Source organism: Toxoplasma gondii, chromosome VIII (assembly GCF_000006565.2).
Source record: "Toxoplasma gondii ME49 chromosome VIII, whole genome shotgun sequence".
Taxonomy (NCBI): domain Eukaryota; phylum Apicomplexa; class Conoidasida; order Eucoccidiorida; family Sarcocystidae; genus Toxoplasma; species Toxoplasma gondii.
In genome coordinates, this window is record NC_031476.1 from 6277217 (window position 1) to 6293833 (window position 16617).

Genomic DNA, 16617 nt, shown 5'->3' on the forward strand with positions numbered 1-16617 from the left:
AAGGACTGAAATGTACAGTGGTCTTCCGTTGTGCCCGAGGTTGTTCTTCCGAGCGGTCACACTTGGGATACAGAGATGTTGTTTTGAGGAGTGTCTGTCCACATTTAACAAATTGCCCCCGGCAGGAAAAAAAATTGTTCACCGAACTGCCGCGGCGACTGCTCCAGACGACCTTCTCTGCGCAATGGATTTCTGGCAGAAAACGTGATCCGACTGTCTAACAAGGGATCGAGAGGAGGCAAGGCAGCGGGCACTCTCTCCCCCTGGCGTTGTCGGGGTTCTTTGACAACCCACGGAAATACTGTTTAGTATTATTAGTGGGAGAGCAGCCAGCGGAGACTGAGAAACGGCTGGTGACTCAACGGCGTAGAATCGTTCATCCACTTCCTAAGCAAGTGCCAGGCATTCAAGTCTCCCTGGAATGTTCACAAGCGTTATTTCGCATATTAGGTTCGATATGTTGTACCAGTTGACCTCATATCGTGGTGTCGTTCCGTCGTAGCTTCAGTTGTTAGCTGTGTATCGTTTTCGTTGCATGTGGTGCGTTTGGAGAAATGCTGGGTTTCACTCGACTGCGACAGCAAGGTCATTCCACATCCGTTCGTTCTAGGCACAACAAGCGGCACGGCTGGGTCAGGCATGAGAAGAGAGGTCAACAGGGCGAAGCGAAGACAGCCAACATGCTTATCCTTCCGTGTGTTCATCGTCGTCGCTTCACTCCTGCCGTTGTTTTCCGAGAATGTCTCCCGCACACGACTGAGACTCCAGAATGACGGTTTCAGGCTCGTTCGCAAAAACGAGCTGAACAGCAACAGTTCGCGGAGCTCGCCAGTTTGTGCTCTCGAACGCCCGAGCGATGAAGGAAGAGATTTTCTCCCGAAGTCCGGAGAATGTCGAAAACACACGAAGAGAAGACGTCAGGGTGACAAAGGGGGGAAAAGACGCAAACGGCACGGCAGAACGCAAACTGTTGAGCCAAGGTGAGACGGTAATGCCTAAAAAGGTGGAGATCCTCCGTACGTCGAAGCAAAAGCACGTTCAAAAAATCAAAAACAGCAAAGTCAGAACCGATGTCAGCGTCCCTCCAGTCACGAAAAAGACGCACTGGTACTCCGCATTTCTCTCAGCCACTCTACACTCGACCCTCCTTTCCCAGCTCACAGGGTCTCCTCCAGGCTCCAACGCTTCGTCCGCACTTCCGCTGCTGTCTCTTCCGTTGATGCTCTCCCGTCCTCCGACTCTAACGCGCCATCTCTGCTCGTCGCTGTCTGATCCCTCCTCTCCCCCTTCTCGTATCGTTCACCGTCGCCCCGCTTCGCCCGCGGCAGCAGCTTGTGCAGCGGCATCTGCAGCGCTGGAAATGCCCGCAGCGGCAGCGGCTGCGGCGGGGCTTCCCAAGAGAGCCTCGCGCTCTTCTTCAGCTCGCTGGCGGGCCTGGTGGATCATTCGCGGAACCTGCTGCACCCGGAGACGCGTCTTGACCTGAGGAGAGACTTTGAAGCCGTACACTGTCGGGACGTAGTACGGCGGCGGCGAGACAGTGCTGCTCCTCGCGGTCGGCAGAAGGAAGGGAAACTGCATGTGGAAGATCTGCGCAATCGAAGTGCCGAAATAGGCGCCGTCCAAATGGTTCAGGCGACTTCCCTTGGGAGGGTGGTACAGCTCCTGAACAGAAATCCGAGCAGAGAAGCACGCAGCGAGCGGTCGAGGCAAACGGGGGAAGGACTTCACACCTCACGACAGGAGCTACTGTGAGGCGGTTCCACGTCGAGACGGACGACGGCGAGTCCGAGAGGGAACTCGACCGGCACTCGAGAGAGCGCACGAACGCGTTTTCCTCTCCACTGCCTTCCACGAGTGACGTAGCGAAGGCGCTTCGCAGATCTTCGAAAGCCCGGTTTCCCGAACCCAAGGCGCGTGTGCTCTTCAGAAAGTCTCGTTCACAGTGTGCATTTTTGAAAAAGAGAGGTGCGTTCCGGTGTATCTTTGAAAAACAAGCAACGTGGACACAAACAAGACTTTCGAAGGCGCCTGCCTTCAAGACGAGTCGCACAAAGACGCTTGAAAACGAAGCATACACACACTCGCACCCGACACCCAAGAGACATGTCAACTGCAAAAGCTGCATCCGCATGCAACACTGCGCATACGCGTACGGAGACGCGTCTCCTTCTATGGCGCTTGACGAACGGATAGCGAGGGACGCGTCTGTGCGTGGGAAAACCGAACAGCACGAAAAACCGTGAACCACCGGCGAATTACGTTGTACGTGGACCAGACATAGTCACATCTCGAGGCGCAGGTGCCCGGCAGCATTTCCGGGTGGACATACACAGCATTTCGCGCAGTAAACTTTCGCAGTGTGCTTGTTCGGCGTATCAGTCAAAGCTGTGGGGAGAAGCGCCCAGCCTTCGCATGCACTGTTAGGACAGACGCCGAACTGCTTTTGCGCGTATTTCTGTTGCAGAAGTTGCAGGCCTCTGTCGGAAACAGACAAAACACAGAGAAGCAAACACACACACAGTGGCTCCCATAGCAGAGAAAAAAGTGAAGACTAACGGGGAGGAAATGGGGAGATAAAACACACAGAAAGGCGAGAGAGAAAAAGACACCGCGGCGAAGGACCGAGAGAAGCAGGACGAGGCGCCGAGGTCGACAGGCACTTAACCTGAACGATTTCGAACTAACACGGAGAAGCACAGAAAACCCCAGAAGCGTGGATATCCAAACAAAGAGTCACTCCATACAAATATACACATCGAGTGGCGCACAAGCATCTGAACAAACACCCATATATATATATATATATATATAGATATAGATAGATTGATATATACATAGATTTATCTTACATATTTGTGTATACCTGTATATAAACATGTACAGGTAGAAAGCTATATATCTGAAGAAAAGAAGTTACAGGATATGGGCAATGCGCTATGAAAAGGTGGAGGAATTCTTTCTTACTCACCGAGCAGTGGCCAAGAACCTTGCATGCACGAGGCCGTAAAGAAGCTCTGCAGCCTGTTCAGCCATTGCCGACTTTCTCTGTTCTTCTTCGTCGTCTTCGTCTTCGGATTGCTCGTTGTCCAGCACAATGTCTAGGGCCTCATCAAAGAGAGGCACCTGACTCGCGAGACCTGAGCACAGAAATTGAAAAACTCTGAAGCTGTGCTGTTTACAAGCAGGTCTGTCACCTGAAGGGTACGTGGGGTCCAAGTTAAGACACTTCAGATCGACAGAGAGGTCTGCATGAGAGCACGGAGGCTGTGTTCCTGTCAACAAGTGCGAAAAGATGACGTCAATCTCGAGGAAGAGTACTGCGGCAGAGACGAATTGGGATGGTATGCGCGAAAAAGCCGGTCTCTCTCTTGTTTGAAACATGCCTTGGAAATCTCAAACGTGACAAGAAGCAAACGGAAACCCGGTTACAGAAAAGACGGAACCGCGAGCACGGGAGGCGACACACACAGCCAACACGGCTGTAGCTACACGCGAGAGTGATCCGTGGATCTATTTTAAGTCCGTAAGTCACTGCAGCAAGCAATCAAAAACATAGATGAATTCAGGGGAATGCGTGTCTCGTTAGAAAGGCTCCCAACAAAAGGCAGAGGGGGTTTGAAAGGAAATGCAACCTGGCTGTACAGCGAAAGGGAAACCGAATTTGAATGAGCAACTATCCTTACTCTTGTATTGTTTCCAAATTTTAGTAGAGTTTTGACCATCCACAGCTGTCGTTTTCGAGCCCGGGAAGACTCTCAAGATCCTCAAAATTAACAGAAAAACTCCAAGGCCGTACCTGTCAAGTTGAAGTCATCCCGAATGAAGTCGTCGTCCACGACGACAAACAATTCGTTGCCCTTCAACGTGCAGAACCACTCGACCCAGCTCATCTGGACAGACAAAGGAAAAACAATAACTCTGAACCAGCAAAATAATGAGAGAAGCACTGCGTTTCTCTACATATCCACATAAACAGGATACATGAATGTGTGTTTGCACATACCTACACATGAAGATACTGGTCACGGTATAGACGTAGGCACGCAGGAAGGCAACCTACGAGTTAAACTCTACACACTCATGTATGTCCACGTATGCTGCGGTATACCTCTATGTGAAGACAGGCAGAGGATGAAAGCACAAACGTACAGGCAGGTAGGAAAGTGACGGGGACACACATGAGTCCTGTACGGCGAGACTGTCTCATTTGGGTTTCCTTTGTGAATTATTTGTCCTTACATCTTCCAATTCACTCGTCCCAGTCATGTCAGAAAACTCCTGTTCTTCACTCTCGAACTCTTCGCTACTCGTCTGGGAGCCTGCGGTCGGAGAGGCCCCGGCACCTGCAGCCAAGGCGCCGGCGCCTCTGGAGCCCGCGGCCTCGCCAACTCTCTCTTTTTGCTGCTGCATTTTGTAGATGCAAACCGCTAAAAGGAGACTTAGGAACCCACAGAGCAGCGGCGCACACGGAGAAAGAACATGCAAGAGAAAAGGCTGCAGACGAGGTGCGAGGAAAAGACACCTGATGGGGTGCAAGAGGCGCGTTTTCGTGGCGGCCGCGGCGTTGCGAGAAACGAATTGACAGGCGAGGGGGGAAAGAATAATTCAGAAGGAGGTTCGAACGTTTTTGAGGAAATTTCGTCGAGAGAAACGGAGAACAGGCTTCCGTAGGACCCACTCTTCCCCGGTGGAGATGAGAGAAGAGACGGGAAGCACCCGCTTGGAGAATCGAGAAGAGACCGGCAACTCGCCGCGAGAGAAAGCGCGGCGGTAGACAGCGGGAGGTAAGGGTCGAAAACGGAGATTTGTCCAGAAAATCGCAAATCGAGAGGAAGAAGAGACTAGAAAAAGAGAAGATCACACTTGGCGAAAGTTTGAATTGGCAAGCGACCAAGCGTAGATTGATCCGAAAGCGCGAGATAAGCTGCCTGACAGCGCCAGGGACACTTGCCTTCAAAGGGTCGTCCTCAAGAGTTCTGTCCCTTCTCAGAGAGGACATCTGACTCCTGTACGCGTCTCTGCTGGCGACAGGAGGAGAAAGGCGGGAGCAGGCAAAGAGAAGTGGAAATGCGCAAGAGGTGCGTGAGCAGTAGGGGAAGCTTTGAGGCGTCTTCAGAAAAGGCAACAGGCGATACGGCGGAAGAGAAAAGGAAAATAGCAAAGAGCGAGAGGTTCGGGAAATGAGAGCCGGCGACCAGAGCCTGCATGTTACGGCTGGGTGGACTCCGTGCAGGTTGACTGTGAAGATCGCTTTTCGCAAGTGTTCTCCCGAAGGACAGACAGTGAAGTAAGAGAGAGAAACCGAGAAAAAATATAACGAAAGGAACGCGGCGATCACGCGGTTCAGAACGTGTTCAGAGCAAGAGAGGTTGGAAAGAGTACGAGCGGGGAGGGCAGGCAAAAGGAATCGACACCGGAAGAAACTCGCAGAGAGAAAAAGTGACACTTAGACGAGCTGAGACGCGGGAAAAAGAAGAGGAAGTCGTGAGCTATTCAACACGTGGGGTGGTGTGAGTCGGTGAAAGACGACAGAAAGGCTACGCGAGGAAGATTCGGCGACACAGAGGCGAGAAGGGAAACACGGGAAAAGCAATTGAGAGCGCATGCACAATCCAGGGGACCGGGACACACCTGGTACCCGCACGCTGTCGCATTTGTGTGTGTACGGAACTCGGGGTTTGAAAGAAAATTACAGAAGACGAAACGCAGGAACGTTCGCGAGTACAGACAGTCTTCTCTCTAAGCGAAGTGACTTGCTTTTGTTCCACGCAGTGCTTCAGCCACGGACACGAGTAGTGCGCGGGCAACAGTCCGGAGGCGTCGCGACCAGAAACTCGACAGACAGACGCCATCGAATCCGCTACCACATTTTTGTTGGGATCTTTCACGTGTAAACAGAGGGTCACGGGGTACAACACAGTAAACAGAACACCAAACGGTATCACCAGGCGGGCATGCCAGGGACTCGAACTAGAGGGAATCCGGCATCAAGCGGAAGTAATGATATTCCTCGTCACGTACAGCAGAGTTCTCATTGAAACCAGACTCCACTGTGGATCTGAAAGATGCAGGACTCCTTCAATTGTCTCTTCTCGTAGTGGACTTTCGGTTGCAGTGCAACGGCGGGTGTGTATACAGATTACTACGCAGGAGGGGATCTACAGGAGTGTGTGTCAAAAGAACAGGTCCTGTTTCTGAGGTTCCACGAGAAATCCAGCTGCATGCGATTACGGTTTTTTGAGGATGTTGAGCGTAACGCAACAGAATGCTTGCCTCTCGGCCTTGTCGCAGCTTCATCTTTTTCAGACACGAAAGCCTTTTCTTGGTAGCAGCGGGCATGCACACAGGAACGTGGTGACCTAGTGAAGAACCGATGCTAACTGGTTTTCCGCTTCACAGGCTTGGCAAGGAGCTCCGGAAGCAGCTCAGGAGTCATGTTTTCTGCGTTAAAAGTCAGGTGACATCACAGGCTCTTGCCTTGCCTACATCCGCTGTTGGCATCCTTCAAGGCCACCGGTGAGAGAACTTTGTCTGTGTAGCAATCAAGAGTGTTTTCACACCAACCTGATAGAAGAATTCAAGTCAAAACCGCGACCACTGTGGTATTCGGTGGGTGGTTGCCTCCACGTCAGCGCGCAAGTGGTCACCCAAGACTCTGGCACGCCTTCGTTTATCCTTCGTCCAATCGAAAAAAACTGGGCACGTGGAGTAGAAAAGAACTTCTGGATTGTTGAGCGTCTGGGGAAACTTGCAACAGAGTGTTCAAACATCTACAGCAGTCTGGCTCTCATTATTCGAGGAAAGAATGAAATAAATGAATGATAACCACCTGGAGACAGGTTGGTCCCGTACTGGCGTTTAACGCTGTGTGACAGCAGAGACGAAACTACAGTGGTCACACTGAAAGTTTTACATTTTTCTGATAAGTATGCAACTAGAGAGCGATGCATAAGCTAGTGAAGTAATCCGAAGATATCAGGGTGAATAATGGTCCACGTTACATGCAATCTCTAAATTATATAACGGTCTTAAGGTACGCAGGGGATAACGAGTCAAATAATATTGAATCTTCCATCCTCGGGGTGTATCCGTGTCTAGAGGCACCCAGTGAATTTCATCTTGCCACGAGGGTTAGCCGGTCATGCTTCACCAAAAAGTGTGAAAGTACGATGAGTCGCTGTTTACTGCCGATCGGCTCCCTCTTCGACGATGCCGTCTCGATAGTACTAAGGAAAGGCTTTGTGTCTATGCACCGGCCACAAACATCATGCAGAGTACATGGATCGTACAACACAAAAAACTGGCGGTGGATCTTTTTTGGAGCCCTCCTCTGCGGCATTATGTGACCTTTGGAGTTCACAGGACAAGGCTTAGGCTTAGAATCACATACTCATGCCCACATAGATTCGCTATATTTGGGCAGTGATTTGTTGCTCTATTAGGGGAGCCAAGGTGTCGTGTTTGCCTAGTGTTGCCAAAAAAGTGCATGCGGCCAAGTGGCTATGACCCTAAAAGTCAATAATGCAGAGTTCCGCGACAAGCACGCTGTTGTATACTAAGCCATTGACCGATTTATCGGGGAGCTTTCGCCCTGTTGCACTAAGGTTCTTGATTGTAAATATTGGTACCCAGTTTATGGCAGCGTGCTAATTCAACCTGTCATGTACACCAGGCACCTCCACAGCGTGTTCGCACTACAGTTTGGAAACATATATACTGTCGGCTCGCTAAGTGCGAGTCGCGTGACCGTGCGCTGAAAGCCGACGACTCAAAGCACATTAATGCAGGTAGAAGCGTTTGAGTGCAGTTTCCGAGCGTGTTTCTTTTCTGTTGGAGGCGCGAGATCCATGAGACTTTTTTAGTAGATGCTGTAGTTCTACAGCACTCGTACTGCTCCCCTCTCGCTCATGTCGAAATATTTGGAAAATCTACCTATTAGAATCTGTTTGAAATCTTTCCGAAACTGCACTGTGTTCAGTAGTTTTAGCCTCTTGCTTCCAAGTTCAAAGAGTTGCCGTTTCGGCGATGCGCGCGACACAAAATCGAGTTGGGACGAACATTTTCTTGTTGTAAGTTTTTTGACCATAAAGTCGATTCACGGCTTCAACAAACAAGGCTCCGCACTCCAAGGCAATGCTTGGACGACCGGTTATACCCATATCGTGCAGGGTTTGACTTGCTTCCCGCGCATGCCCGAGGACCTCACGCCATGCCTACCTTTTTTATAAATCCCTCGGAATAGCAGCTGCGGCTTACTTTGACCAAACATGAGATGGCAGTAACACTTTCCCATGAACCGTCTTATGCCGTATGAAACGGTCTTAGTGATCACGACACACCTCAGGGTCACTAATAAAATTCTCCACAGTTGCCAGATGCGACATACGGTGGTCTTCGGAAGCTGCTCCACCTGCAAGGTAGCCACGCAGCCCTTACGTGCCCAAACACTCAAGAGCGACCTAGATGATGATGCCAAATATGAAACGGGTTCGGGGCTGTGAAACACTTCCGAAAAACTCCACCTGTAGCGGTGGCTGATTTGCCACATTGAAGACAAAGTCTACGTTTACATACCTCTCCGTTGTGCATTCGCAAACAGTATGTCAGCGACGCCTATCGATACAGAGGAAAGAGGAACGGTGTGACGCGTGCGCATGAACTGAACAGCAGCGGACTCGCTGGAATCTGTCAGAAGAAAAAAGCACAGTTCTCCCTGTTGTATCCGCAGCGGACTAGAGAGGCAATGGGATCGAGTGGCAAACGGTGCAACTCAAATAATACAGTCACCGACCCCCTGCATATTTGGGCGGGTGGTATAACCCAGCACGAACAACAACCAGGCTCCTTATGCTCCCTGTATACCTCTTCGCTGGACCGCTCAAGACATATACCAGTGTTGGATCTCAATATCCTACAACACTGAGGTCGCTCCTGGCGCGGAGTTCGCCGAAGGTGTCGATGAAATGGTGTCACGCAGCTTTTTCGAGCTGGACTCTGCGTGCAAAACCATCACTGCGAACAAACGATCTGAGGACACGGAGGTTGCCGTGGCATCTGTGTTCCTGTCGGTTCTTCCCTCAGTGCTCATGGTCTTCGAAATTCTGCGGCAGCTTGCGACAGATTCGATTTAAACTGAGTTCCTTCCCCATATCCCCCATGGCTCTTCTCTCAGTAACCCTGAGGCAACCTAAGAGCGAGATATGCCAAGACCACCGTCATTCCAGAATTCACTGTTCCGGACTAGATCGTTCCGATCCGGCTTCCTCTGGGCTAGCTTCCTTCGATATGGTTTCCTCAGGGGTAGTTTGCTTTGGCCTTGCTTCTGCACTTCGCGCGTCTGTGGTGGGCTGCATGATGTCGAAGAGGACATCTACCTCGAGAGATGGGCTCCCCAGGCGAGTTTTGTGGAGCAATTTTTCCGCACTGTCAACGAGGCGCTCCTCGATGCCTCCCTCGGTCTTGATGATAAGCTGGATACGGGGAATCTCCTTGTTTAGCTTGTCCAACTTTGCACGCCGCTGCGACCCAGAGAGCAGCATTTCTTGAACGACACGCTGAGCCTTGATAACGTCCATGAGGATACCAAGTTGATCGTGAATTTCGGCGCCCATCTCCCGCAGAGAAGTCACCATCAATTTCATGATTTTCATCTGGTCTTCTCGCGACGGCGCCGTCGCCACTGCCCCTCGCGCGCGCCGCAGTAGGTTTCCTCGGGACTTTTTCAACTCTGCAATCTTCAACTCGGCCCAGTGCCTCCGCAAGGAAAGCTCGAGGTTGGCGGCCGCAGGCGTAGGCGGGGACAAAGTACTGAGTTCTTGCTCATCCATGCTCGTGGTAATGGACTGCTGGAGCAAGCGCCGATCCTCCTGGCTGTCGAAATATGCGGTAAAAAACTCGATGCTCTGCAGCGGCCCCTGCCGCTCGCGGACTTGCCGCATAGCACTAACAACCCTGAACATGCGAATGGCGTTTGTCAGGCGCCGGAGCGGCGCCACAACGAGATTCAGGAGTGTCAAGGCGACGATGACCACCTCCGCTGGAGTTGTCAGGCCGACGAGGCTGAAGGGAACAGTGGACCTCTCGAGGATTTTTCGCGTGCGTACCAGCTGCTTCGACAGGTTTCCGTAAGTCTGGGCACGTCCCTCTGGAGTTCCGACTTGCCGCAATAAATCACCCAGAACTCCCGGATTCTTCAGGGTGGCATCATAGAGGGCTGGCCCATACTGTTGGGCTGCGTACGCGGCCGCTGCGACAGCAACCAATACCGCGACGGCGAACATCTGGTGCTTTCGCCTCCGGCCTCCGGTAGCCTCAGTCCGTCGTTTCTCATTGTCCGCTTGAAGAACTGTAAGAAGACTACCGCGATTTTCCTCGGGAAAAAGGAGAGTATAGAGATCCTGCTCCGTAAGCTGCTGGCTTTCGCTTTCCTCGGCGATCTCGGCTGTGGCCGACTTGAGGGTTGAAGTTTTCCTATTGAGCACACGGCTGAGCGAGAGACTAAGAATGACGGCGAGCACCGGCACTAGAAAGAGCACACCAGCAGAGGCAATTTCATATGTGGTGATGGCCTTCCTGTCTTGCCGTCTCCTCTTGACCTGCGTCACTCGGGCGAGTTGCACCTCGGCCCCGTCTTGTGGCTGCTGCACTTTGTTGTCGACGTCACTAAGTGTGCTGACACTTTCTGCTGGGGGATTGGAAGTGGTTGTGTAGCTGACATTTTCTGCTGGGGGATTGGAAGTGGTTGTGTAGCTGACACTCTCTGCTGGGGGATTGAAAGTGGTTGTGTAGCTGACACTTTCTGCTGGGGGATTGGAAGTGGTTGTGTAGCTGACACCTTCTGCTGGGGGATCGGAAGTGGTTGTGATGCTGACAGCTTGCTGCTCCGTCAAAACCCAAAATCCACAAAACAGCAGACCTGCGGCGAAAAGCGGACACAAGGATGCACGCCTCGCCCCAGACAACGGCCGGTTGCCTCGTCGCCCTACGACCCGCTGCTGCCTCAGACATGCCTGCAGCCCGTAGAAGGGCTCGGCCTTGTTGGTCGCGCAAAATGCCATCACACGGGAAAAAACTGCACGTTTGAAGGGACGAAAATCTGGAAAAAAAATCATGGTCACTTAAAGCCGTCTTTCTGGATGGAAAGGGAGGCACTGCGACACTCCACCCCGCAGCTACAAGGGCGGACGCAGGAACTGCGCTCCCACCTGCACGGCGACCCTGCGACCGTGCCACAGGGGTGCCGCGAACCCCTGATGAGAAGAACACACACGCCCGAGATTGAAGAGTTTCCCCACATCTCCTTTCGGCGCTGTAAAACACAATGGCAATCTAAAAAAGTCACCCTGATGGCAGAACGTGAGCTGGGCGTCCGAGTGTCCTCGAAGCGACGTCAAACAGAATTTCATTGTTCTTCGGCACCCTCTGTCAGTCTGCTTTCAGCCTACCGCGTTCGGATACTCGAACTAAACGGTTACACGCTGTGAAAGCTACAAGATACAAAAACACGAGCTCACTCGCAAGGTGCGCCTGAAGCCTCGAAAACGTTGTCCACAAGCTGAGGAGTTGGGTCATAGAATTAGAGATGTCCTACGCATTCCGAAGTCTTTTGGCGACATTGACAAGAATATATTCGATTTCGCTCATTTCTCCGGACGGAAATAAGTCACGGGGCCTTTAAGGCGCTTTCCCGAAGTGATGCACCCATCGCATCTACCGACCTGTCTTTCCGAGAGCAACATCTGCAGAGCTCATGCGCGTGGTCCCGAGGAACCGATGTTAAAAGACAACTAATGCAAAACAGGGCAGCTTCAATAACGACAAGGAGCAGCATACTTCAATTTTCTTGCTTTAACGCTGCGCAATGGTACCGGCCAGAGCTGCACGCAAGTTGTGGACTGTGGGTCCCGGTGCAAAAAAATGGCACGAGAGACCTGGGTGCACAGAAATAACAAATCGGTTTGCCGATGCTCGTCGCCGTGACAACATTTCGCCCTGGCGGCCCGGCAGAGCTGTGGCGTGAAGTCTCTAGCGCTGTGCATTCACCTTCCAGAGCCGAGGTCTGAGTCTCAAGTAGAACCAAGAAGGCTCAGAGAGGCACCTGCACAGCCGAAAAAACAATATCGATCCAGTGTAGGCACAGAACCAATCAGGTAGTAAGGTATAAGATAGTGCGAGGCTTTCTTGCTGTGGCTGGGAATGAGTACCTCGCTTAAGAGAGGATGAGACAGAAGAACTGGAATGATCGCACAGAAGAGCAGAGGCCGCTCACTACCAGCCACAGCGCCAGTTCCATCGCAGCTTCACACGCATTCGCAGCATTGTCTTTCCCAAAAAAACATAGAAGTATCGTCACGCTTCTGCAGTTTTGGGAATGGTGGTAACTGCTATAACATTGTGCTGTTCTGGGATCCACCGATTAAAGACCAAGCACCGCGGTAGAACTGTCGGTGAGAGTCGCGTTGCGTACTACGATGCACAGACGGGCAACATTAATTCCGCCTGGTACGATTTGTATCTTCTTTATTGGTCGATTTAAGAACTCCTTGAGAAGCGTAGCGCAAAATCAACTATCGCAGACGTACAAAATCCTGTCTTTGTCTCAACTTTTCTGACCACGGGGGTACACTTCCAAAAAGTGTCGGTAGACACAGCTACACCTGTTCCTAGGACTGCAACTTCTGCGTTGCACAGATGTCTTACACTTAATCCGGACGCTCAATCGCTTTTCTTTTGCACATACCGTCCTGCACACTGCCTGTAGCTTTCTTCCTTCGAACACACTTGTGAGCAGACGGCACATGCGTTTAACTCGCCGCCACGAACGTCTCTTGAAAGCATCAGGGCGTAAAACTGTTGCCCGAACAAGACTTTTTCTCACTTTCCGCATGTGAGCTTGTGTTGGCGGTCTCGTCTCAAACATCACTGAAGGCCTTCGACCGTGCTCCGTTTGCATACGTCGACCTGGCGCTGCAGTGCAGCATGTTGCCGATTTTCAGAGACCAGTGCAACGATGACTGTACGTGTATTATTAATATGAACCCTATGACAGATCCAGCGCATTCAACGGACTGCCCCAGGACTTCCGCTTTTGCCTGACGATATGGTCACCTGCGGCACACACTCTGAGACCTCATCCGTTGCTATCGTCACGCAAGACAGGATCTCTTTGTTTAATTGGCACTTCTGGACCGTTGCGACTGTGCATTCCTACTCTAGACCCAAGGGGGGATTGACAGTTCTGAACGTTACTCGGCTTTAAGTTCCTGTGCGGTGCTGAAGCATGTGGTGAGGTCATGACCAGTGAAACACAGAGCATTGGATGAACCCCGTGAGGCGTCGCCGACGGAGTAGTGGTAAGAGACACGGACAAATTAGTAGCACTACGGTGGGAGACAAAGACAGGAATATCGAAATGGTTTTGTGGGACCGGGCAAACAGAAAGACAAGCAGGAAATTAAAGGCCATGGCGAGAGTTAGTACCTAGTTGAATACTGGAGCAGTAGGTGACAGTCGATTCTGGCCGCAGCCAGTGTACCTGGCACCAATTCTGAAAGGGCGACGTTTTGCGTTCACAAGCGTCGCAGTATCGCCTGGGTGTGTTGTGGAAGCTGAGCCAGAAAAGCTTCACTGGCCCCACCAGCTAGCTTTCTCTTTCGTAGCGCGACGGGTAACTAGAGGGAGGGTCGTTGCCGGTCTTTGCACACCTTTCCCCAGTGTGAACTGGATTCGTCGCATACCCACAGTAGCGAGAACACCCTTTCTTCAGGTGTGTCCTACGAAAAAACTCGTTGGTTCGGTTATATTTACATCGGTACCGAGGAGATTCGGTCTGGATGTTTTTCTTTCCGGTATCCTTATGAGCTGCATGCGCGCACCCGCGACATAATGAACCGCAGTCCCGATATCTAGGGCCTCTTCAGATGGCAAGCGCTACTCTGTGGTGGTACGGAGAAGGAAGGTTTGCTTTCACCGGTTCTGTACAGCGAATGCAGCTGTTTTTGTTTCACACCACCGGCTGACTCCTCGGACGGAACACTTACAGCACGAGTCAGGAACTAAGTTTTTGTCGGCATATTCCTGGAGGTCCTAAGAGCGCGCCTGCCTCCATGATGATCCGTATTTCTGGCCACGTCTGCGGCGGCGGCCGTCCCGGAATTCCTCGATGGAAGAGCGTTCTTCGGAAATACATTGCATCCTTTTGCTTTTTTGTGGCATGTAAGACGTGGCCGGGGTTCGTGTCCTGCTCCATATGGCGACCACAGGGGACACCGGAGGTAGGAAGTCTCGGTCACGATGCCGCAGACACTGCAGCGGCCGAGGCTGCCCGCGATGTCTTGTCCGCGTGGTTGCAAGAAGTAAAGAGCTTGATAGAAACAGCAGCATACGGTGTACGTGGAGTTGCGAACGACGTGGTTGATGGGCACATCGTTGAGGAGGCTCTAGGGATGACATACGACATCCATGACCAGCTCCAGAAGCGGATAGCCGAAGAGGCAAAAGCGTCCGAGGTTCGTATTGCCCAGGCGAGGGAGAAAGCCAGCCAGATCCTTGAAAGACTTCAGAAACTGGATCTCTCTTCCATAAGTTCCTCAATTCAGCAGGTACCGGCTAGAGAGCTCCGAGAGCTCCTCTCTCTGTTGGCGGTGCCTCGGATGCCCTCACTTTCCTTACCTCAAATCAGCATAAGCTTCAACAAAGACCCAAACTCCGAAACAGATGAAAATAACCAAGACAAAGGTGCGGAAGAGGCACAACGACCGAAACAAACGGCCTCAGATGCAACAGCCGAAGACGTTGAGGCGGAAATCGACAAGAGTCAAGTCCCTCCCAGCGACGACATTGTACAGAGCACCTCAGATGTTTAGGAAGGAGCTCCACGGGTAAAGCGACTAGAGAAACGGTCGGATTGACGCTCAAACAATGTAGGAAGTCAGTCTAGAATACTAGATCAAACACGCGGTGGTCCCAATATTTTGCACGTGTGTGCCAATGGAGCCAATGAACACAACAATAGAGACAGAGGGGTTAACTTAACCCGTTCCTTGTTGACCGTGCTGTCTTACGGAACATAGGTTCTGAGGGATACTTCAACCTCTGTACAGCATAACTTCATCATAAGCATTCAGGTTTTTTCGGTCAAAAGGCGTGTGAACTTTCACACACGCATGCAGCATGTTGCGAGCGAGTTTGTTCGCCATCAGGGATTTTCGAGGGAAGATTGTTTTCCCTGCAGATGGTGTCAGGAGTTCGTAATGCACCAGCCACCGCCTGCAGATCAAGATGCTGGTGCAGCTGCAAGCTCCTCGCCCCTTGCAAACGTACAAAAGAAGCAGACTGTTTTTTTTTTGTCGCGAATAGCAGGCACGACGTCGTTCGGAGCCCTTGTTCTGGCTAGGGGAGCATACTGCTCGACAACTACATTGCTGGGATGAACCAAATGTTCTCTTGTGATCAGGCCTCCCTGTGAGTCATTTTGGCTTATTCGTCATCGATCGGAGTGGAGATGCTCAATAACACTAAATTAGTGTCGTTCCTGCATGCAGGGAAGTTTGGAGCCGGAACTGACGTAGCTTGTGTGAGTAAATATCGTGGAGGCATGCGTTACAGCGTACGTTGACGTGTAAGCAGAATCTGTACATTTTGAAAATGTCAAACAGTTGCTCTGCACTTACAGTGGAGCAGAGTACAGCTCTCCCGCTGACTATGTATGTGCGCCTGCGACGAGACATTTGTGTTTGCAAACACAGTCGCAACGGCCAAATCAATTCTCAACGCCATTAATTATTTGTTTGGCCCTCATTAGGCTGGCATCCATTGTATAAAGCGTTCGTCCACTGGCCACCAGAGGTGGCATGCAGTGACGTCTCCGATAAAAAATTGCTTTGTCTCTGAGGTGCAACTGGTACACATCGGCAAAAGTGTGAATTGCTCGGTATGTATACAGTGTACTGTGGTTTTTTCTGTAGACGGTTGTCTGCTGCGCAACTTTTTTAATTAGTGAAGCTGAGTGGCACACGCAGTGTTTGAATCACAACCATGTTTGACTTGTCGAACCACCGAACTGAGAGATATGCATTTCTGGTTTTGCCAGAGTATTCACTGGATTGTGGTAGACTCGGCAAAGTAGCATCATCTGAGTTCCCGGAAGGAAACACATTCTGTAGCGAATGGGGTCCAGGAAAAAAAAATCGGTTCATCCGAACAATTTTCGAAGATGGCATACCCTAAATGTTTCGCTTGTCGATCAAGTTTCATTTTCTCCAGTCCTGCTGCACAATTGCGACTACAGAATAAAATGCTCGTTCCAAAGTGTTCCTTTGTGCCGTGACAAGCTTACGCGTTGCATACGCCAGTCCCAACGCGGATACAAAAGGCTATCGACCATAGTATGTAGATGGTAGTGGACACATCAGGCATCAAGACCACCTCTCCAATTGGTGACATGACACTTGCGGCGCGCCACTCCGTCCCTCCGAAAATGTCGCCCGCCGAATTCCAAACACACTAGCAGTTTCCCCTTTTTGAAGTCCACAGCTTCATTCCGAATCACCGGAGCTGATCCTTTTTTGGCTGTTAGCAGTTTCTCTGTATGTGTTCCCTGCTTTACTGCTACCG

At 51.3% G+C, this 16617-nt stretch overlaps 3 protein-coding genes across 3 annotated transcripts; 1 reads left to right on the forward strand and 2 right to left on the reverse strand.

The window, feature by feature from the left end:
• Positions 1 to 1299: 1299 nt before the first annotated feature.
• Positions 1300 to 4413, reverse strand: TGME49_268810 (ck2 beta subunit; the record flags this gene model as incomplete). Its single annotated transcript, XM_002365533.1, has 5 exons — positions 1300 to 1665; positions 2333 to 2480; positions 2972 to 3140; positions 3800 to 3893; positions 4243 to 4413. 5 exons carry the CDS (start codon positions 4411 to 4413, stop codon positions 1300 to 1302), a joined length of 948 nt encoding a protein of 315 aa, XP_002365574.1.
• Positions 4414 to 9230: 4817 nt separating this feature from the next.
• On the reverse strand, positions 9231 to 11114 carry TGME49_268800 (hypothetical protein; the record flags this gene model as incomplete). The annotated part of the gene is made up of 1 exon (XM_002365532.2): positions 9231 to 11114. The coding sequence occupies one exon, from the start codon at positions 11112 to 11114 to the stop codon at positions 9231 to 9233; it is 1884 nt and encodes a 627-aa protein (XP_002365573.2).
• Positions 11115 to 13724: 2610 nt separating this feature from the next.
• TGME49_268790 (hypothetical protein) lies at positions 13725 to 16021 on the forward strand. Its single transcript, XM_002365531.1, has one exon. It carries the CDS (start codon positions 14109 to 14111, stop codon positions 14865 to 14867), a length of 759 nt encoding a protein of 252 aa, XP_002365572.1. The 5' UTR covers positions 13725 to 14108; the 3' UTR covers positions 14868 to 16021.
• Positions 16022 to 16617: the final 596 nt, after the last annotated feature.